At 39.5% G+C, this 23,654-nt stretch overlaps 1 protein-coding gene across 2 annotated transcripts in view; it reads left to right on the top strand.

Moving 5' to 3' along the window:
- Positions 1-23,654, top strand: part of GABRG3 (gamma-aminobutyric acid type A receptor subunit gamma3) — a 319,770-nt gene that overhangs the window by 249,706 nt on the left and 46,410 nt on the right. For both annotated transcript variants that reach the window (XM_086769013.1, XM_086769008.1), the window contains exon 6: positions 17,337-17,474. In XM_086769013.1, coding sequence (XP_086625139.1) covers positions 17,337-17,474 — 138 coding nt within the window. The remainder of the gene's footprint in view (positions 1-17,336; positions 17,475-23,654) is intronic.

Raw genomic sequence — 23,654 nt, 5'->3', positions numbered from 1 at the left:
TCTATAACTCGCATCGTAAAAAAATTTTTCCTAATTTCCAATCTAAATCTACCCCCCTCTATTTTAAAACCATTACCTCTCGTCCTATTGCAACAGGCCCTACTAACTAGCCTTTCCCCATCTTTCTTGTAGGCCCTCTTGAGGTACTGGAAGACCGCTATCAGGTCTCCCTGGAGCCTCCTCTTTTCCAGGCTGAACAGCCCCAACTCTCTCAGCCTGTCCTCATAAGAGAGGTGCTCCAGCACTTTTATCATCTTCGTGGCCCTCCTCTGGACCTTCTCCAACTGGTCCATGTCCTTCTTGTGTTGGGGGCTCCAGAACTGGACACAGTACTCCAGGTGGGGTCTCACCAGGGCAGAGTAGAGGGGGAGAATCACCTCCCTCGACCTGCTGGGCACGCTCCTCTTGATGCAGCCCAGGATGCGGTTGGCCTTCTGGGCCGCGAGAGTGCATTGCCTGCTCATGTTAAGCTTCTCATCCACCAGCACTCCCAAGTCCTTCTCCTCAGGGCTGCTCTCAATCCATTCTCCACCCAGCCTGTATTTGTGCCTGGGATTGCCATGACCCAGGTGCAGGACCTTGCACTTGGCCTGGTTGAACTTCATGAGGTTGGCACAGGCCCACCTCTCCAGCCTGTCCAGGTCCCTCTGGATGGCATCCCTCCCTTCCAGCGTGTCGACGGCACCACACAACTAGGTGTCATAGGCGAACTCGCTGAGGGTGCACTCTATCCCACTGTCCATGTCGCCAACAAAGATGTTGAACAGGGCTGGCCCAGCACAGACTCCTGAGGGAGGCCACTCGTGACCGGTCTCCACCTGGACACCGAGCCGTTGACCACCACTCTCTGAGTGCGGCCATCCAGCCAACTCCTTATCCACCGAGTGGTCCCTCCATCAAACCCATGTCTCTCTAGTTTAGAGAGAAGGATGTCGTGCGGGACACTGTCAAAAGCTTTGCACAAGTCCAGGTAGATATCTGTTGCTCGTCCCTTGTCCACCGATGCCGTCACTCCGTCATAGAAGGCCACCAAATTGGTCAGGCACGATCTGCCCTTGGTGAAGCCATGTTGGCTGTCACCAACCACCTCCTTGCTCTCCATGTGCCTTAGCATGGTTTCCAGGAGAATCTGCTCCATGACCTTGCCAGGCACAGAGGTGAGGCTGACCGGCCTGTAGTTACCCGGGTCTTCCTTATTCCCCTTTTTAAAAATTGGGGTTATGTTCCCTCTCTTCCAGTCATCGGGGACCTCACCAGACCGCCACGACTTCTCAAATACGATAGCCAGTGGCTTGGCAACTTCATCCGCCAGTTCCCTCATGACCCGCAGATGGATCTCATCAGGTCCCATGGACTTGTGTACCTTCAGGTTCCTTAGATGATCCCAAACCTGCTCTTCGAGTACAATGGGCAGTTCTTTATCCTCGCAGTCCCTGCCTGCACCTTCTACAGCTTGGGTGGTGGGACAGGAACTCTTGTCGGTGAAGACTGAGGCAAAAGTCTTTTTTCAAAAGCAAAGAATTGACAAAAAAAAATACAGAAAGGAGCAACTTTTTGACTGAGAATACTAATCTAAGTGTCAATCTATTTGAGCAAAGCACTAAATTTTGAAGATTTTCAAAAGTGCTATCTAGTATTGTTATTTAAAACATAGTAAGCCAGACTGATATCTATTGAGATGTAAAATAAAATAAAACATTAAATAATTATGTACAGTGGAAGGACATGAGGTTATAGAAAAACTATTAGAGAAGTCTGTCATGTGTTGTCTATGGACTTTTTTGTTGCTATACTAATTTGGTATTATGCATATCTTCAGTACTGCTGTTCTACTAACTCCCTTTTGTTGGCAACGTTTGTCTTGTAAACTTATGGAACGGAATTCAGAAGCCTGTGCTCATGCTGTGCATGTTATAAATATCAGCTACCATAGCATTTAACTTCAGCTGCATTTTTTTTATATTTCAGCAAGCATAAGGATCCTGACAATGTAGTTTTGAAGGGCATGTGGTCTTCCTCTGCATCAAGCATCTGTATCTACACAGGGGACCTATTGCAGCCCCTTGAAATGGAGGCCGAGTGTATGATTTGCATGGTAATCCAAATTGAGATTGATATCAGGCGAGTTGCCTGCACAAGTAGGGAACAAGGAAGAGCAAATTCAGCACAGCCACGTTTCTGTATTCCACCCCAGGGACAGGGAGCGGGTGAGGGTTTTACTTTTTGTTCTTGCCTGCCAACAGAGCTTGTGTGTCAGAAACAACAGATTTTAATCAGAAGTACATGTGACTTCTTCCTCAGCCAAAGAGACTGGGAAAATGTATCACGGTGACTTCCCAGCCCTAGCTGTGGTACAGCACGGTTACACACTTCCTTCCCTGCATTGCACGATAAAGTCCTAATTCAGTCTTAAAAATCTGCTGAGGATGAGGTACATTATCGCTGCCAGAACCCTAACTCTGCCATTAAATATCCTGCGCTCCTGTCACAGGACAGCTCTGGTTTTGCAGATGTACTTTCCTGGCAGTCTTCTGATTACATATCAGATTTAGAAAGAATGCAAGAAACACACAAGAGTCACATTTCCTCTGATACTTCAAAACAGGCAGTGAAGCCAGTCACTGCTTCTAAAGATGCCAGAGTTTTTGTTGATGGTGATGGTTTGGGTTTTGTTTTGTTTTGTTTTTTTAAATAGAGTTTTAATTGAAAATTCTGCAGTATTTGGCTTACTGGAAGGAATTTCTCCCTTCAGCCCTCATCTTCTACATGTTTTACACAAACTCTGCTATAAGGGGTCTACATTAAGGATTAGACTTTAAGGTCTCTTTTGCAGTTAAAAGGTACTTTGTACTACACTTACATATAGCACTTGGCTGAAGTAATCTGCTAGGCAGCCTATGCAGCAGCATCACCATCTACCTCTCCATATGTCATAACTCAATTTCAAAATGTAGCCAGTTTTGAAGGGCATTGCTTGGCTTCATTATAACACAGATGAGCAGCATGTGCCAGCTCATTACAAGATGCTGAGTCTGAAAAAGTGAATTTTCACTGTTAAAATTCTCTTGAATCCTCTGCAGTTACAAAGGAAACGTGCCTTATGAAATGATCTCTTCAAAGCATCTGTAGCCATTACAATCTTCTATAAACAGCTCTCACCAATATCTTAATCTTATCAAAAAGTGAGAAATATAGTCCCAAAGTAATTCCCCAGAGACGGATGACCTTTTTCAAAGAGAAGCAGACCAAGGGGTCTCCAAGAACCGGAAGCATCTGCTCCACCAGAAAAAAAAAAAGAAAAAAAGAAAAACTATGACTGCCTTTTCATGTAGAGGGAGGACATTTGCACAATGTCCTCTCGCATGTACCATCCTCATCTGAAGTGAGCAGCACTGCAGCTAATTAGCATCTCTGAGTGCTAATTAACATCTCTGGGTACATGAGAAATATATACTTTTGTTTTAATAATACAATGGCTCAGAGGCTCAAAATAGTTGATTATCACAACAGGAAGCATTGCAGAGAAAATGGCAGTGTATATGGAGTGATCAGGAAGAGAGGAGAGTGCTGAAGTTTTATAAAGGTGACAATAAACACTTAAAATCAGGTACCAATCTTATGTTCTCACCAAGGTAAATTAAGCACAGTGAGCATCCCACCTTCTCTCTACTGCTGCACAGCAGAAGGCAGAGGCAATTTCTCTCTCTTGTTTAGTACCTCAGTGTGCCATTTCTCTGATTCTTTGCACCCAGATATGGGGGTGGTAACTGAAGGGTGAGTCAATATAAGTTATAAATGTCTATTAATTAAAAAAAAAAGAGACAAGGAAGAGAAATATAAGGTGGAGGTGGTGCTTTCGGGAGACGATACTCTTGTCCTCTTGTGGAAAAGCTCTGTGTTTTCTAAGCTGGAGTAACTGGTTTCATATTCCAGTCAAATTTGCGTGAGTGTAGCACTGGTAGTGAGCATGGACTTCAGCTCCTTAACTAACACACAACGTCATTCATGGAAGTACACTGAACTTTTTTCAGCATTACTGATGAGAGGAGGGTTACTTCAGTGCTGGGAGGGCTGCTGCATTGCTTGCTTTGCTGTGTGATAGCATTACAGTCACTGTTGTTTCCTTCCTGTGAAAGTTTATTTTGCCAAACCAGCTGAAAAGCCAGGACAGTTATTATTCTGTGCATGTGTTTATTTAGACTGCCAAGCTGGCAGATATGGGAGACTTTTTGCAGAAAGGAGCGGAATTTGTCACATACAGACAGATGGTTTCATTACAGATGGTGTCATTTCTGTGCAAGGTGCGAGGACCTTCCTTGTGCAAGGTGTGTGGACCCTGTCCAAGCAGCCCTGGCTTTTGGCAACCTCTATCAAAGGAGAGAGGAAACTGTTGACAGTTAGGAGAGGTAGTTTGTACAACTAGATACACTGCTGTAATGAGTGGGTGGTGGAGCTGCTTCTCCTTTTTTTTCGCTGAGAAACATGATTTTTATTGTTACTAGAGTGGAGCCTGAATAACAGCTTCTGGCCTGTCATCCAAGAAAGCAAGCTCTTACTTCCACAAAATGCTATCCTTTCTTGATCTGGAAATCTTGTAATAGATGCTCACGGGTTTTCAATATTCTCAGATTCCGGCCTGAACTTTATCCCGTTCCTCTCGCAGTAGGATTCACTTCCAAAGAGAAAATAAATTCTGTCCCCCATGCTCATCTCACCTTATACTCTTCTGGTTGTGCTGGCGTGCGAGTATAAGTCAAGGGGCATATTTTGGGCTGCAGGGGACTCCTTGCTTTCCTCTTTCACTCGTTAATTAATTTTTGCCATCAGGATTTCCTTGCTTTAGAAGTGTGCTCCTGGCAAGTGAGAAGGAGCAGCACCAGGACAGGAAAAGTCAGCAGCAGTCTGCTGTCTGGGGCAGCAGCACGCGTTTCTGCTGACCCTTTTGCCCATGACAGAGGGCTTACCTTTTCCATCAAATTTCAATGAAATTGGTGAATGGGTGCAAAAGTTATTGAAGCAAGGACAGATAACATGCACATAAGCGTAGACAATGAATATAGTTACATAAGCCTCATTTGCTAAGCAAACCAAGCTAAAAAAATTTAATTACTGTAACTTGGCCCAGAGACACATGAAGCAAAACCTGCTGAGATTCTGATTTTCTGACTGGGGAATTTTAAATATTTTCAAATATTTGTGAGTATGATTTATACAGGGCCTGGAATAGCCGTGAAATGGCAGCCATGCACTTTTCAGGAGAATAGTGTTTAGACTGGTGCTGGGATATAAGGAGTAACAAAAGTGCCGAACATGGGGGACACGGGAAGAAACTGAAATTTGACCTGTCCCAAAAATCTGAAAAAAGCGGTTTTCACCGATAGGATCTTGCACAAAAATTCTCACTGTTTTAAAATGATTTTTTTTTCTAAATATAAACATACAAAAAAAAAAAAATTAGAGGCTTTTCCATGAGCTGCATATATAGATAATATTTTCTTTCAGAAACATGGGCACGTATTTTCCAAGAACAACTGATTCTGACAGAACCTGGCAACTGCTTTGTGAAACTGGCATCATCATCACCATTTTATCTGCTGCAAGAGAGACAATTTCACTGTGAATTAGCCAAGGGCCACAGAGCATCTTTGTGTGGGACATGGCTGCCAGGCTTCCAAGGCTGCAGCTTGGAGCACCCTTGTAGCCCTGATGTTTTATGTTTTTTGAGCAGTGGCAGCTGTCTGATGCTCTGAAAGGACTTGGGGGAACTGTAGCCTCTGGAGGATTACGAGCTATTGGAGGTAATTGTGTTGTGTGCTGCTGCACAATATTGCCACTGTAAAACTCTAGTGGAACATGAAGGAGAACAAAGATACATACAGCTGGTACGTAGACTTATTTTGGGTACTATCTTGTTCTGAAACAAGATATCGAAGAACTTGGTCTTCTCAGTTAACTACAGGCAAACCTATCTATGAGCCTAAGCACTAAGGAATACTGCACCCCAAGGAAAACTGAAATGACGAGAGAAGTACCATTGACCTCTTTATCAGGCAAAAAAAAATTAGCAAGTTTGCTTCTTCAGCCTTACCTCCACCACAGTCCTTCAATTTTAGAACAATAACTGATTTTCTGAGGAGATTTAGATAATGATTAGTGTCTGGGACCAAAAATTGATAATTTACTTGATTGTATACTGTAAGATACTGAGATTTACAGATACTGTTGGATCTGGGGAGAACAGTAAAAGAGCATGGTTCCTCAAAGCTTTAGAAAGAACATTTTAGCTAAGCTAAAGTGAAGGTAACCAAAACAGCAGCTTAATGTGCCTGAAATAACATATTTGGAAAAGAGATTAAGGCATTGAGGTACATAGTCAGGTTACAGAAATATTGCTGTGATCAATATGTGCACCTCAAAAGGAGAGAAAAGGATATGAAGAATACTTGGACTGGTGTACTGCAAAGGAGCATCAGCTAGTTTCCATCAGCAGTATCCTGAGAGCAAATGTGATACAAATATTAGAGTTTGGGGGAACAAAAATATGTTAACTGAAGAAGCAAGAGATGCTTGGAAAGTAAATGACAAGCCAAGGCATTGATAAATGCTTCCAGAGAAGAGGGAGGCCAAATTTCATTTATTCAAAATTAATGTATTTACCAGTTCATCACAACACTCTTGCTGATGTTTAGATGAAAACAGTGCAGTGCTCTCACTATTTTAGTTGAGTGTGACTATAAATATATCAGACTCAACAAAGTGTCCTGTTCATCTGAAACTTTGTCAGGTAATTTCTGATGAGCTGTTAGTAAGAACAGTGAGATTACATCTTAGCCATTACCTTTTCAGGAACTACAGTTTTTATAAGCATGAGACACAAAAAAGTCTGTGAACATTTATCTTTGCTTGCCTAGTCTTGCATGCTATGCCAATAAAGTGGATACAAGTCCTAGCAAGCTAAGATTGACAACTAGCAAAATATTACAAAAAAATAGAACTTTGTTGCTTTACTTCACAGAGCTATAAAAACTCTTTTTTTTTTGTGAATTTTAGTTTGTATACAAATAACTATAAATCTTTATAAACTACAATAAATTTACATACAGAATGATAACTACCTGAATAAGCAGATACCACTCATTTCTTCATAAATGTCAATATGCATTTTAAGTTACACTGTGATGCAAAACAGAGAAATGAGTCTTTCAACAAAAAAAATGTTTGTATGGGCTTTTTTTTTTTCAACAGAAGTAGTGCTATTTCACAAACCTTTTTTAAAAGTGAGCCCTGCTTAATCTCAGACCTAATGAAAGTTTCTGTTTAGTTTTGAATTTATGCAGTGAATTTTTATTTTATTCTATGAAATGGTAGTACTCGGAAAAGATGCTGTGTATTCAGTTTTGAGTGTCATCGTGTTTTATTTTTTACTTTTTATTCATGATGCATTCTGAGAAGATCTATTAAAAAGTCATAATAATCTTGTATGGAAATCTTTGATTTGTAACCTGCTTCCTTTAATGCATAGCACATTTCTGACAGCTTCTGTAGACCCATAGGCTTTGCTGGTGTAGCTCTTGTGAAGCCTGAAATGGGTTTCATAGCAATTCAGAAAAAGCACTGTTGATACCTAAATCTTCGTTTTCATGGGTCTGAAAAGTTATAGTTCAGGCTAGTCACAAACCCTATGGACTATGTAAGTTGAATATGTAATTACAATGACTTTTGTAATTGAAATTGGCTAGAAAATTTCTGTACATGGGACAATGTGGATAGGTTGTACTGTATTTTTAGCCTGAGAAGTTGGAGACTATAAATAGGTGGATACTAATACTTCTGTAGATGCTATTACCATTTCATTGTAACAGCACCTTCAAGCTGTGAATGTATTTATTTTTATCTATGCTTATTCAATTATTATTATTATTATTATTATTATTATTATTATTATTATTATTATTATTATCATTTTGTATGAGAATACAAATCTTCTTGCTTCTCTTTAGAAATACAGACTATTCTTGCCAGTTCTTTTTTGTATACTTTGTACAATAAATAACTTATTTACTTATTACACATTGATGATAGTGTACTTCTAATCATAACATTGTATTATTTCATTGCTAATGGATATCCCTCTTTCAGTTGCACTCATACCTAACATATACATACTAATTACTGACTAGCAGTTGGAAGATAAGTATGTTTAGCATAATCCTTAGATACGGTCATGTCGCTGTGAGAAACACAAAATGAGTTCTCAGTGTTAAAAATAATCATATCAAGTGCTGAAATAAAAAGTTTAGATAGATTACTTGTAAATTACTTGTAAATGAAAGGAAGAAATCTCTAAGTAAATTATGTTCTCTCCATTCCTCCTCACTTGCACGGACTAAAAAACTTTACCGGTGTATTTTCTTTCATTTTCTGGGCTATTTATGGCTGTATTGTTTACTTTACTGGATCTCTGAGTCTCCACTGAAATTTTTGCTTGTTCATTATGTCTTTTCAGATGACCCAAAACACATTTTTTCAGCACTTTCTCTAACAAAGTAATGGATGGAGTAAACAACGTTCTCTTTCTCCTCAGGATGGTCTTAAGGAAATCTTAGTAGTCCTACACAAAGGATACAGTTAATTATTGCCATTAAATAGGGAAAGGCAAGAATACATTACCGTGTAATATTCAGTACAGTTAAAGTTGATACTGAGCATTTATGGGCTATTTTTAATTCAATTCACAAATGTTTATGTTAAATATCTTTGATAGAATTTACTCCATGTAATTTGCACAGTTATTCTGCCCCTAAATTTGAGATCCCCTACATAGTCAATAGGAAAAATAAAAAATATATTTTTAAAGTCCTCTAGAAAATGGTATTCCACTCCCACTGGAGTATTTGAACTCAGCTAGCCAGCATCTTTCAGTGGTATTGTTGTCCATCCTAGTCATAAGGAATTTAATCACTTGCTTTAGAACGGCTATGTCACTAAGCATCTTCAGTATAAGTGCAGTTGAAATGAATGGAAGAGGAAGGTTGTGTCCTGGTTGTAAAGAATGTCAGTAGACTGAAGAATTGCAGATTCGACAGATATTCCTTTAATAATCTGAAAGGCTTATGTTCCACTTTAGCTGGTTTATAGCTTTGTTTTCTAATTTGTCAAAAGCAAACCCAGATAGGTTTGGTTTTAAGTTCTGATGCCAGGAGCTTTGACTTGCTCTGGTTTATCCAAATATTTTTCATCTGCTTTATTGTTATTATGTTGGCTTCCTCTTTTTAATAAGGCTGAATTAAGAGTCAACTTCTCTACAGAAATTGTGAGTGATTGCCATCACCTACATCTTCCTGAGGTACTACTTGATTATGGAGTCCCTCATGCTTTGCACATCTCAGCAAAAATCCTGGGAAGCCCCTCAAAATTTACCCTCAGCACATCCAGACAAAATTCCTGTTTATACAGACATGAGACACTCTTGCATGCAGCATAATATTCTTTGATAGTCAGCTACAAACAGTAAAGAGAAGTGATTTTTCCCTAATTTCTCACATCTGAGTTTATGCAGTCAGCCAAATACAAAACTTAGCTGCTAAAATATGCATTTTGCACTGTTTGTTTTCTATTACAGAACTCAATGTACGTATTTAGCAGTACCATAATGAAGCCGATCTCTTGGCAGTAGTACGTAGCTCTTGAATTCTCAGTATCATTCAGTCATTATTGTAGGCCATATGAAGTCCATGCAAAAGAAGGCAGAAAAATGAGCCTGCCAGCTGGTCAAATCTCATCCCAAATCCTCTGGAACATAACAAATACTCAGGTGGAGCCTCCCATCTCTCTGCAAAGCTGGCTGTGGTATAAGATCTAGGGCCAGGCAAAGCAGGAGCACAGGAGCCCTGCAGAATCTGAAGGGCTATCTCTTTGCCTTATGTTTCTGAAACTTTCCTCTTATCTGGAATCCCCATCTGCAGTCTCACAATCAGTAGAAATGTGAGACTTGGTCTACATTATCAAAACTAATTTAAACCATATTATGAATAAAATCTTAGAATATCTTTTGTCTGTAATGACACACAAATGTGAAGTATCACGAGATCTTTATGAAATAGCTATGTTAGCAATTAAAAATCATTAAAGAGAACTAGAAAATGAAATTCTGTCTCTTACTGGCATCTTTGTTTATAAGCAGAAAACTTCTAAATGCATGGAGACTAGAACAAGTACGTATTCCAGAATCATTCAGATCAGAAGAGAAATTGAGCTAAGAAAACTGATTTCAGGACTTTCATTTTTCTCTGCAAGACATTGGTACACCAGAAAACTGAGGATAAAATCTTCACGTTTTCTATACACAACAGAACATGGGGTTGGGGTGAAGTATCCATTCCACAAAAAGCATGAACACAACTGCATATGGCTAGACAAGGTTTCCACATACATCCTCGGTACACTGCTCCGTGTAAGAGCTCTCTCCTTAGAGAAGATACAATTTAGAACCAATAAGCTAGGACTGAGATGAGCCCATCAACCATTAACGATGTTAGGAATGGGGATGCGATATAGCTAAATCAGAGGAATCTGAATATTTATCAGGTGTTCTAATTACCAGTGGAATAATTTGTGAGATAATCTGCTGGCCAGAGCAATGCAGGCAGATAGGGAAAAGCAATTGCTGCACAAGGCTTCTGAAAACTGCCTTTCAGATAAAACTGTTATGAAAAGCAAAACATTAAGACAGGCTAAAAGATGAGACTGTTTTTCTGTTTTGTTTTTTGTGTGTGTGTGGGGGGTTTGTTTTTTGGTTTTCTTTTTTTTTTTTTTCCCACAGAAAAGATTAAGGTATCTGCAAAGCAATAGAAAACTGTAATTATAGCGACAATGTATGATAAAACCAACCATTTTCCAAAACCAAATCACTCTTGGTAACAATTGTGAATGTATCAAAAGGAAAACTGTTTGGTGAGAATAAGGACAGAGTACAAAGGTATGATGATGCAACAGAATTGCCTAGTTTCTTAATGTAGTTTCAAGCTATTCCCCCTATCCTTTAGAATGTGATATGCGGAACACAGATTTTTTCACTTCTAGAGCTGTATCTGACATAATTATAGCACCTCTATATGAGAAGTATCTATTAGATTTTAAAAGAAAACTATGATTTTTTTTTTCAGAAAGTGAGTACTTGGAGAAGCCACATCTCAAAACATTTTCAAGGGAAAACTTCTGTCTCTCATTTAAGTCCAATCCTGTTCATTCTTCTCTGTCTACCTGCCTTTGCTTCTCATTCTCATCCTTCTATTCTCTTCTCTGTTTTCTCCAAGCCAAGATTACAATTTGCCTATGAGTAGCAAAAAAAAAAAAAAAGAAAAATATTTATCTCATACAAGAGCTGGTTAACAGGAAATCCTTCTTTTGTGACTTACTTCTCCGACAGCAGCACTTCTCTATTCCTCCTTTCTGTTTTGAAGGCCCGAAAGATGCATTGATGCCTCAAGTTCCTCCAAAGGCTGAGCTACCATATAATGTATAATTAAATTGTACCAACATTCTAGTACCTTGCTCATAAAACAGAATTAGTCCTGGGTAAAAGGGTAATTAAGCATTACTGTTGATGATGGTGACTGAATCCTCTAGTTCCTAGAGGTCAAAGTGATGTCACAATCATATTAAAGCACATTTTTTAGGTGGAAAAATTTTATTCTGTTCAATGGAAGATGTATCCTTTAACTTCAGAGCAGTATTAGATCCATTACTCTTCAGTCATAGTTATGTCTGTTGATTTTTTCATCATGAGCTAATGTACTGTTAATAAGGTGTCAATTGCCGATGCAAGCAAACAGGGCAAATAATAACATTTATAATTGCTGCAGTTATCACCTAAGTGCAATTCTCTATAACTGCTGAAATAAATCACTTCAGGTTTTAAAGCTATCTTTACAGAATTCATGTTTATCTCTTTTATTATAGCTGCCTTCAAAAAATATCTCAAGTGTTTTTCTTTTTTTTTTCTTTTTTATTAATTAGTGAGTGAGGAAAAAAACTAGTCATATTCATTTGGGGGCAAGAGAACTCAATATGCATTCAATTACAAGTATAAGTATTGTTTTCCATCAGTCTTAATTAAACAATTAAATGTCTCCCTTCTCTTTCCCTATTCTGCTTCAGTCTACCCTGATGGGTTCCTCCTGAAAAGATATAATGAATTTTCTATATCCCCTGATTTTTATCTTGTTTTATTTTAAACTATTCCAACTGAAATGTTGCTCTTTCTGCCATCTAATTGAGCTTAGTAAGTGTATAGAATCATTAAATCTAACCTAGTATCATTTTTAATAGGGGAACTTTCAGGATTCTCCTATTTAAAAACACACACATCTTCTGAGAACAAACACCAGATAGATACAGGAACAAATCACTGAGAAACATCTTCATCTGAAATGTTGAGAAGTTTCGATTAAAAATGCAGTTTACTTGTTGGAAAAGAAGAATTCTTAAAGGCTGCTAACAAGAAAAAGAGCCCAGGCAGCTTCTGTGGAAGCATGCGATTTGTCATCCACAACAAGGTACCGATAAAGGTGCATTTCTGGACTTCATTATCCTTGTCTGGCTGGGGCTGTGATGATAGTGATTTCCCTCTTTGTCTGACTGGGGTTGTGTCCACCTTAGTCTGCAGCAGTCGAATCTACCACAGTCTTCTCATGCCCATGGCGTAAACTCTGACCACTAGCTGATGGCGACAACTTGTCTTTCAGATTATGCTTTTGCCTGACTTTGAGTGTATATCTAGCACCTCTGGAAAAGCAGAACCTTCCCAGAATCCGGCTATGTCTTTCAAATATATACTCCTGTCACAAGCATCAGCCCCCTGGCAGACACTTTACTGAAACGATCCTTTCTTGCCTGCTTCCCCCACATTTTCAGCTTTGCTACTGCTTTCATTAGCTCTTCATCGCATGCTCTGGGCATACAAATTTTTCCAAGGCTAGGAAGGAGAGATGAGCTTCCTTCTTGCATTATTCCTTCTGCTGCAAGCTGGATCTGCCTGTGTTACATGTGAATACATTGTGTGGGGAATCAGCAGTAAAATAAACTGATTTCACAGAGAGGGAAAAATGTGTCTGAAGAGGTGAAAGAAATTGTTTTTTTTTCCCATGCCTCTCTGTCTTTCCATATCTTGGATACATTTCTAAGGATTTTTTTTTTTTTAGGCAGAAACTAGTTCTTCAAGTGATCTGTGTCCTTTTTGACATGACATCCTTCCTCCTATCTCCTTCCCATGTCTACTCACTTCGCAAAATAGACCCATTATCACAGAAAACAAAGTGAAACAAAGAAATCAAGCATTGATCTAAGATCCCCAGACCAACAACAGTACTGGGGGAATCAAGGTTAGAGGCAGTATACAGTAACAGGCAATGGCTGTACTACGGAGTTTGCTGATTTTCGGTCTGTGTTGGCTCCTGCAGCAGACACGCTTTGGGGCCACTTGACACCATTTGCATATGCCTCTCATTCAGGCTGGAGATGTTTCTGGTCTTGACCATTTTTCCAGCAGTTTGGTGGAAGTTTCTCCACAGATCACTCAGTTTCTCTAGAAAGTGAAGCAGTATGAACATGAAGAATGAGGTTTAATTATTTTTAACTTGTCAGTTATAAATTACATGGTGGTGATATGAGAAGATGTGGTAACAAGAGTTCAATTATTCCAATAACAAAAGGGAAATAGAACAAAATCCACAGAGTCTCACAGGTTGTCATGACAATTTGGCTTTCTGTTATAATAGATTTACCTCCAAAATGGAAAAAAAAAAAGTGTGTTTATTGTTTATCCATGTTTGCATTATTGGAGTAAAAATTAGTGGTACACTTTGAAAATGCATATGTTTAACCCTATGAGTTAAGCAACAAAGGTACCAATAATTTGTGTTAACTGGAAAAGCCATTAAGTAGGTGTTGTGGAAGTAAACAGGAGGTATTACACAGACAATTTCTACTGGGCTTTTAAAAAAATAACTTAAACCAAATTTGTTCTTGATTTGATTTTACAAAGTCACATAGTATCAGTCTTACAAAAAGCCAAATTGTGAAGGTGCTTTCTAAAATTCTTTGACATGGTAGTATACAAATCTGAAACCTGCAGAAGATGCGAATAGTTGCAGCACAGCCAACAAAATAACCCTCAGCCTGAAAAATAGGAGAATTTAAAGGCAATCAAATCAATTCATGAGAGGGAAAATGAAAGTGTTGAGAGACTTTGGTTCAGAAGCTCCTAAGTTGCAGGTTGCCAGAACTCAGATGGCTGTAACACAGAACACACACTTGGTTGTCATATTTGTCTTCTTCCCATGCTGTCCCCCTCGCTGCCTTAGTAGCACCTGCTAGACAGCCTCCAGGACCTCCTGGAGCCTTGCCTTGCTGCAGTATGGGTATTCTTTCATGACCTAAGGAAATCTGACAAGGTAAATACACTTGATAGCAATTTGTTCAGCATAGATGGCTTGAAGCCACAAGGTCAAGAAACCAAGGTAATTTGCTGTCATTTGTTATGCTGGGGAAGTGAAAGAAAAGAGACATTTCTATAGATAATGCACTCTCAGTTGTGTTACAGGCTGAACAGCAGAGGTTGTGTTCTCTTGTGAAAGTACTGAAGTCTCCAGTTCTGATATTTTCTAAAATGAAGCATGTAGAGGGTTAGAAGCAATTAGGCGGTATACAAGAAATATTGGCTATCACTGAAAGAAGAACCATCATGACTAATCCATTCTGTAAGTTAAATGAATCCTAGGAGTGATATACTGTCCAAGCAAATGTGTCGTTATTCCATAAGAAAAGTTATGTCTTTTAAATGAATTGACAAGTGAAGTCACTTGGCACTGGAGCAGAACATAATAGCAGTTATTTAACAGGTTGAAACAACTCCCGTTGAATCACTCTTACTTATTTCCTCTGATGTAAGTAACCCAACCATTTTAAGAGCGAATGTCAGTGACTGTGGATTAAGGGGACTGCTACTGAAAGGGCATGATGGTCTTCTGAACTCAATTGCTTACTATTTAATTATGATCAATAATATCGGAAACAGTTTTCTGAAATTGAATCTACCTCTTCTTAGTCAAAAATACAGGAAAATCCTGAAGGATGAGAGTCTCATGAACTTGTTCCTGACTACACACTGCTTATGCCAGGATAAACAGCTATGCCTTGGGTAATATGATAGCAAGCTTTCAAGCTTACTGATGGTGTAACGGATTTTTGTCAGAGTGGCCATGGTAAGAAAAAAAAAAGCCAAAAAATCAGGAAGAAATTTAATTCAAGACTAATTGATACAACTTTTTCAGTAAAATTTGTAAAAAAAATGTAAAAATTTTATTTTACATCAATTTATAATAATGTATTTTCAAAAAGTAATCTTTGTTACTTCCAGGATATTTGAAACATTTTTACTTGCAATGATTATGCTGAAATTTACTAGAGAAAAGGGGCCTCATTTACTGCATGCTACTAAAGCTGCAAATTAGCACTTGAGGTCACAAGTTCTGCAGCAGGAGTTGGTGCAACAGGGCAAGGGTTTCCTTTCCTCCACATCAGGAGGTAAATCAGGGGGTAGGATTAGGACCCAGATCGCATGGCAACTCCAATTGTGGTCCTGATACTGCTTTGTGGGGAAGGGTGGTTCTGCCACCACCACCTGGCATGAGGGCACAGCAGCCACAGCATGGTGAGAAGGCCATCTGATGCTTCTTCCCTCCTGAGCTGTGGGGAAAAAAATATTCTCTCCACAAATGAAGCCAATCTGAGAAAGCTCATGAAGTAAAATGTAGGGCTTTCCATTAGAGGGAGACGTTATTCGGTTAGAAATGTGACCAGAGGGCTCAGTCAAGTAGGAGCCAAGCTCAAGATTTCAGAAGATGCAAGGCTAAGGCTGAGAGGCCCTGCAAAGCTTGACTTCTTTCACTGTACCTCTGAATCCTCTGACATAATCTGCCAGCCAAAAAAAAAAATTAACCTTTAGATCAATCTTGCAGATTGGCCCAGCAGAATTGACATTAAAATCTGCTTGGCAGCAAGAGCTCTTGTGGAGAATGGCAGGGCTTTTGTTTGTTACTCAGTCGGGTTATTTCCTTATTTACATTGATGAGAAATACACAAAAATGGCATTTTGAATTAACACACAGTCATTTTATCCAGATTAGAACTGAGGGACTGGTGGGTATTTTTCATGCTGTGTTAGTGAGAGGGATAAATGAGGCCATGCACACCTTACAGCAGTGCCCCAGCAGGGTGGAACCTTGAACAAGATGAAGAAGACACTCATAGGAGAAAAACATCAAGGACATAGCACCATGACAAGAGAAGTTCTTTTGCAATGCAAATACAATGATTTATCAGTATCCAATGGGAAAAAAAAATACAGCTGAGACAATTATATTACCTGGCTATTGTTGTTGTTAGACTTTTAATTTGCTCTGCAATCTACATCTACTATATTAATTGTTAGATTAATAGGAATTTATTACATTATGCATTAGAGAACAATCTAGTTTTAACTAGCATGGGTATGTTGTTGTTTTCTAGATGGTCTATTATTATGGTTTGGGCTGGTTGAAGATTTGTTGTTGGAATTCTATTGGAAAATGCTGTTCTTTAACAAAAAGGAAATTAAATAATGGCATGAGGATTAATTATGACTACTAAGTGCTAAATTGATAAAGGAAAACTTTCAGAAGCTATTTCAGCTGTAGAGATCTGGTGATGTCTCATTGAATACCACAGCCTTTAGAACTGACATGACGGCATAATCACTTTCAAAATCCCATACTAATTAAAATTTTGCTTTTTTTTTTTCCTCTGTATTGAGCTCATTTCAGAAGTACAATAACGCATACCAGATTAGAATTGTTGCCACTTTTAAAACAATCTATCCTTTTCAATTGTTTACATCTTGCACTGACATCCTCCCCTTTTTGTTATATTGTATTGGTTTGCCCATCTTATTCAGAGCATATGTAAAGCAGTATACTTCTGTATTTGGACCTCAAATTAGTAGAATCTGCTGCATTTCTGAACAGATCTCTTTCTGACAGAACCAATCAGAATTTTTCTCCATTGGAAAAAAAAGAAAAACAATGATTGTGAAAAATCATATTTTTGCCAGTATTATAACTCTGGTTTTGTGTGCCATACAACCCTTTAGCTGAATTACATCACTAAACTGACTGGGAAAGCATCAGAAATTTAGGTATTCCCAAATAGCTCTAAATCAGTGAACAGATACTGTTTTGCAGTACCTTTTTTATGAAATGCAATATATTTATTTGTTTATTTATTTACTAAATTTCTAGATGGTTACCCAAAAGAGGAAATGATTTACAGATGGAGGAAAAACTCAGTGGAGGCTGCTGACCAGAAATCTTGGAGACTTTATCAGTTTGACTTTATGGGTCTGAGAAATACTTCAGAAATTGTGAAAACCTCTGCAGGTAAGAATAATGCAAATGGCCGTGCTTACTTTGTAAAATGAATTATTTAAAAATATTTGTTCCAAGTTTGCTTTCATTCAAGTGCAATTTTATTTCATTGTGTGCCAAGGTTCAGATCAAAACCTCTAAACTGCAGACTTCAAAACTATTTATTTTGTCTAGATTTTTGATAATTTATGCTCTACTCTTTTTTAATTTCACAAACCAAGGAATAAATGCTAACTTGATGTGGCTGTTTCTTATATACTTGAAGTTACTATGTGATTCTCTTTCCTCAGCTAAATTCCTGTATTGAGACATATGTTTTCACCATAAATTAAAGGGAAAGATTTTCAGCACAATGGTAGAGTTAGTGAAATTAGACACTTTCAATAGTAGTTAACCATTCAGCCACCAGTTTGCACAGGATTTGCATAGAATAAACTCTCTGGCTGTATTTACACAGTAGTTTAAGGTACTTTCAAGGCCAGATTTACTGAACATCAACAGTATTTACTGTCAGGAGCAAACCCAGAGCCAGGACTTATGAAAACTGGTACACTGGAAAATCTTGAGTATGCCCTATGCTATAAAGCAAGGATTCCCAAAATGGAGGGAGGGGGGCAGGACACAATCCACCTGGGACTATGCAGTATGTCTCAGGGACAAAATTTAAGATAATTCTGTGACTACCTGCTTGTGAGTATATAAGTATATGTGAACGAGTAGGATAACGAGGCAGCTGTGCTCTGGTACACACGTATTTACTGAAGAAAAGTAGCCCTATCCAAAAAGTTTGAGAATTAGGGAACCTCCAAAGCTGCCAGGCCCTATCACATGGGCAATCTCTGATGGAGGGAGATGGCAGCTGCTGCCTACTGGTATCCCAACAATTTTGCAGCCACACCACAAGGGCTACAGGTGGTCAAAAAAGAGATGCCACGTTCTGTCATGGAAGATCTGTGGTGCAATTGCAGTAAAGCTTCCCAGAGAGGGGGACTGAACTGGGGCTGCCCCTAGGATGCTATGGGTATAGGACTCTCCTCAGCTTCAGGCTGCTCCCAAGAGAGACCAGTTCCCATGGACTAGCCTCTGGGTCTGTGTGTGGCCCCTCTGAGCCATGCAGAAGCCCATAAAGGCCCCACCAGCCACCCTCCCTTTGCAGACTCGGGATGGAAAGGAAGAGCAGTGTTGTTCAGAGTGCTGTGCAGGGAACCATTCAGCATAATGAAATGGAGTTAGGAAAAGGGAAGCAGGCAGAATACCAACGGCAGCTTCCTGACATGGAGAGGTACTAAACATCATCTCTTCCTCCCAAGGGAAATTATGGAAACTACTATTACACAGGACATTTAAAAGCAAACTAGGCAAAGTATGAGCAAATGTACTGCAGGGAGCACTCCTCCACTAGCAGGAGATGGATTCCAAACCCTAACATCTTTCTTTGCTTCTGATTTGCATCTTTCTGCTGGTTTATGACACTATTACTTCTCACTAAATTGTGTGTTCATCTATAATGTGAGAGCTGCTGCAGCATTACCTACCTGCGTCCAGTTCAGGAATGGCTTTCTTACCTCCTTTTCCACAGCTTTCTGGCTATAATGAAGGGAGGTCACACTCACCGCATGGCAACATGCTGCTGTTCTTCCAGCATTTGCGTAAGCCCTTCCTTGGTAGTCATTTTCACCAGAAAATGACTAGATCTAGCACTCAGCAGCGTTCTGCTATTCGATATTCTTTCAGTCTTTCCAAACCTTTTTCAGATATCTAAATAACTTTTATGTTAATCTAGGACAGTTTCAGAGGTACAGAAGTAGGAAGCCAGCTGTCACAAAGGCTGTATTTCTGAAATCTAAGCAAGATGAGATATGTTGTCATCTCTTGTCTTAAACCAGCAGTGGCCTAAAGCATTGCCACAGTGGTGTGCTTTACTCTTGCAAGAAAACCATCCTCTTTTACAATAATCTGTCAGCCAGAGAAAGATTTTATTGCCATCTGGAGAGGTATTCACCTTTTTCTTGAGGATTTTTTTTTTTAATTTCGTGCTAAGATACAAACATAACCAGATGGATATCTACTGCATATGGTGACTACATGGAATACACAGCAGAAATCACTGTGCAGCGCTGTGGTTGTGAACCTTTATCTTACACCCGAAGTAAGCCCTCACTGTCAGGTGATATTAAACTAATTCACAGGTACTGAAGAATTCCCCTGTTGCCATCTGGCAAGTTACTCAGGTACTATAGCAAGAGCACTTATCTTGCTACAATGTCAAATAAGGCTGACAAAGATAATTAAAGTAGAGAGGGTACTAAGCCACAGGGCATCGAGCTGTGGAAAAAAAAGGAGGAACTGCATGTAGGGAGCAAATTTTCAAATTTTAAAACTTCAAATCAGCCAACGGAAGGGTGGTCAGGAAAACAGGAGAGCAGAAGAGGGAGCAGATCGTCTTTAAAAGCACTCTGTGTATGTTTGCAGCAAACTTCAGATTTCCACGTCCTTGCCTTTCCAAGCACAGTTGGGGCAGAGGGAGCCGGGGTGGGGGGGGTCGTGGTGGTGGTGGGGTAGGAAGAAAAAAAAAAAAGAAAAAAAAAAGAAAAAAAAGCTCAGAAGAGAATCATTAAGGAACCCAGGAGTTCATGGAGTGAGCTGTAGTGTTGCTTGCACTTTTCTACTGACATGTCCCTCAGGGAAAGTCTATTCATTCTTTTTAAACCACTCAATTTTTTACACTGCTAGATAAACACAAAGACCTTGTAGGTGGTGAATCTAATTTTCATTTACTTGAAAACTTCTTTGCATCATACAAGTCCTATTTATGTTCTTCCTCAGATGCCTTTAGCCTGAAAGATTTTTGCAGTCCAAAGGAGCCTGTGCATAAATAAGTTCAAGATAATTCATCAGAAATAGAAAACACCATAAAAGTGCCCTCTTTAAAAACTTTAATAGCCAATCATTACAAATGAAATATACAGAACCAGACAGAAAGTACCATTTCGTATATACTGAATAACCCCCAAGTATCAATACCCAAACTCAATAAATAACTATAACTACTGCCATAAAAAGGTGCACCTTTCCGTACATATAATGGATGGGTGACAGCTAGCGGAGTCTGCCTGTCATGCGACTTCTAAATTGTACTTTACTTTTTGAAATTGCTATTTCATCAAGTACCTCAGTCTACATGATGCTCTCAGCCCTATAACACAGGGCTGCAAAGCAAGGTTAATATCTGCTGTCACAGATTCAGATAAAGCTCTTTGGGACCATTCTAATAACAACACAATTTAAAGTACATACTCTGATGCAGGGGTCTCAGTAAATGGCAAGTAAAAAACTACCCTAGAACAAAAATATGAAAGCTTGTCTTTTAAGAAGCTGCAAGGACCTACATAAATAGCTGTTGGCCAAAGAAAGGAGGAACAGACATATTTTTATAGGGAGGTCAAATTTCACTCAAGTCAAGGGATGGATTGGGGTAAACAGGTGTTAGCTGATGCTCCTTGACTTTGTCAGAAGACCAACACACTCCCAAAGATTTATCCAGAGGAAAAGATGCTCATGTGCCTAGCTCTTCTACTAGGTGAGCAAAGAACAGCTGACGAGAAATGTTTCAAAATCAGCACTTCTGTTTACTTTTCGCTGTTAAATGTTCCCAGATCACGTAGCTGTAGGCACAGAGGGCCCATGAGCGAGTACCCACACAAGATGAGTCAAGCAGCCCAGTGGCAGTACAGGGTTCAGCCAGCAGTCTGGCCATCACTCCATAGGTATGTGTTGACAAGGCAGGACCACCACCCAGCCCAGACACCAGGTTGGCAGGGCAAGGCCAGGCCAATGTTGGCAGCAAGCAGCTAAACTCCTCAGCTTGGGGAAGTGTTGGCTGAGAAGGGTGGTCACAGGCTGATCATGGCAACTGGAGCCTGTTGGTGCACTCAGAGCCCTGATGAGTCAAAAAAGATGCACGAGATGCCATAGTTGCAGAAAATGGTTGTATCTGTACAAGTATGGTTGTATCTGTACAAGTTTGTTTTTAATGATCTGATTCAGTCACACCCTCTCCTGTACCAGCTAACTGATCTGAAGACACTTATTTAATGAATATAGTCGTAGTTCAGCCCCGATTGGGACCAGACTACACAGCCTCTCTCTCACTTCCCCCACTCTCCGAGAGAATAGGGAGACATAATATAAGAAAAACGGCTCAAGGTTTGATATAAGGACAGGGAGAAAATCCTTAAAGTTACCGTCACGGGCAAAACAGACTCGACTTGGGGAAAACTATTCATTCATGAAGCTCTTTTGGTCTTTAAAGTCATTGAAATTTTTTCATGTCCCACTGAGTCCTGATGGCACATCAGAGAGTGCTTGTCATCTGTGTATTCTTCCCAGGATAAATGTGAATTCTGAGTTGTTTTTTTTTTTTTTCCTCACATACCGAATTCAGTGGGATCCAGCACATAATACCCAGCTGACTGTGCTGCGCAGACTGTCTTTAATCAGATGCCATCCTGAAGCAGACAAGTGGACACTCAGACAAATGCATTTCATTGTTTGAAAATAGTGCCTGTTTTTACCTACCTGGCATTGCAAGAGCTTTTCCTTTTTTGGCAGGGTATCACATAATCTCAAATGCTTTAATGGTTAGGCTTTGGTTTACAGCCCTCAGCAGACATCTACTCTGGGTTCCCACGATTCCAGATAGCATCCCCTCCTCTTCCAAATACTCTCCTTTCCTCCCTTTATCCTGTTCTGCTTGACTCCTAATGTGAGTGTAGAAGGGGAGAAAGAGAATTTTCCTTTTTTTTTTTTTTCTTTTTTTTTTTCAGCCTTTCATGAGTGGAGTGGCAGCTGGATTCCAGCGTCTCAGAACCTGCTTTATGCTGATGCCAGACAAGATCTTCTGTATGTCTGGCATTTGTGTGTAGAAAAAGTCTGTCTAATACTCTCCAAAGAGGTAGAACAGAAAATTGTTTTGGTGGGAGAATTCTCCATTACACTGCTCTCCTGCTCTTCAGCTCACACACACACCCCTGGCCTTTAGACACTTCCAGATTCAACCCATTCTCACAATTGTTGGGTCTTCCTTTCTGTCAGGTAGATGTAATTGTCCTTGTAGCTGTCCTTGGGTTCTTGAAATTTTTGGCCTCAATTTTAGGCCTTGCAAACCTACAAACTGTGCTTGCATTTATTCCCAAGGTTCATTAAATCAGGTTTGGGCTTTCAAAAATCTGTTCCTGTCATTTAGAAGGAAACCCTAAGAAGTTAGGAATCAAGTTCAAATCCTGGGTTGCTAAAATCGTGTATTGTGTTTTGAAGTTGAGTATAAGTTTATTTTTATAGGTGGCAGACAGAACCATATAGAGATAGCTGATGCCTGAGGTGCCACCCTTCACCAGAATCTTCTGCCCTGTCAAACTCCTTTCTGCTTTCTCACCTTACCTGCACAAACACACACATACAACTGCTCAAAGTCCTTATGCATCTTCTGCCCCCGCGGGCCCTCATCCCCGGCAGCTCCAACATTGCCAAACTAGCAGGTACCAGGACTTCACCCTCTGAAGCGCTTCTTGCCTAACTCTCCAGCTCCAGTACTGACGATACCTCTGCTCGCTGCCTTCATGCAGGCAGATGTGCACAGTGCACTAGTGCTTGCAACCTAGTTTTCACTCATCTTTTCTTTCTTATTTGCAGCTTTCTCCACAATGCAACTTTGTTGTTAATGAAATCAATCAGATCTAGTGCAAGAACACAAAATCCCATTTAGAACTTCAAATATATTGAGAACACTACTTGAAAAAGAATGCCTAGTACTGACCCACAGAACTGACCCATGGCATATATAATTAATTAATTTTCTTACTTCTTCCCTGCTCATTGTTCATAGTTCATTGTGAAATATTACTTCAATAACACCTTTAAATCCAGAATGTTTATACAGCTTAAAATTACTTTGTCTGCTGCACCAAATGTACAGCCTGGATTTTAATTGCATATCATTCTTTGGCTCCTTTCAGAGCAACAGGATAATACTGAAAGTCCTTGCCGCTGCAATCGTCTCTGGAAGGAGGGAATATCATAGGACTTATTTCCTGACAGCAAACATAAATTTATATGAAAATGGAAAACTAGACTGATTATACAAAGATTTAGCAATAATCTTTTTGTTGACAGAGTTTTTATCTCTAATACAGT

This window comes from Chlamydotis macqueenii, chromosome 1 (assembly GCF_036417535.1).
Source record: "Chlamydotis macqueenii isolate bChlMac1 chromosome 1, bChlMac1.mat, whole genome shotgun sequence".
Classification (NCBI taxonomy): domain Eukaryota; kingdom Metazoa; phylum Chordata; class Aves; order Otidiformes; family Otididae; genus Chlamydotis; species Chlamydotis macqueenii.
The sequence above is the reverse complement of the archived record's forward strand: the minus strand, read 5'-3'. Positions and strand labels throughout refer to the sequence as shown.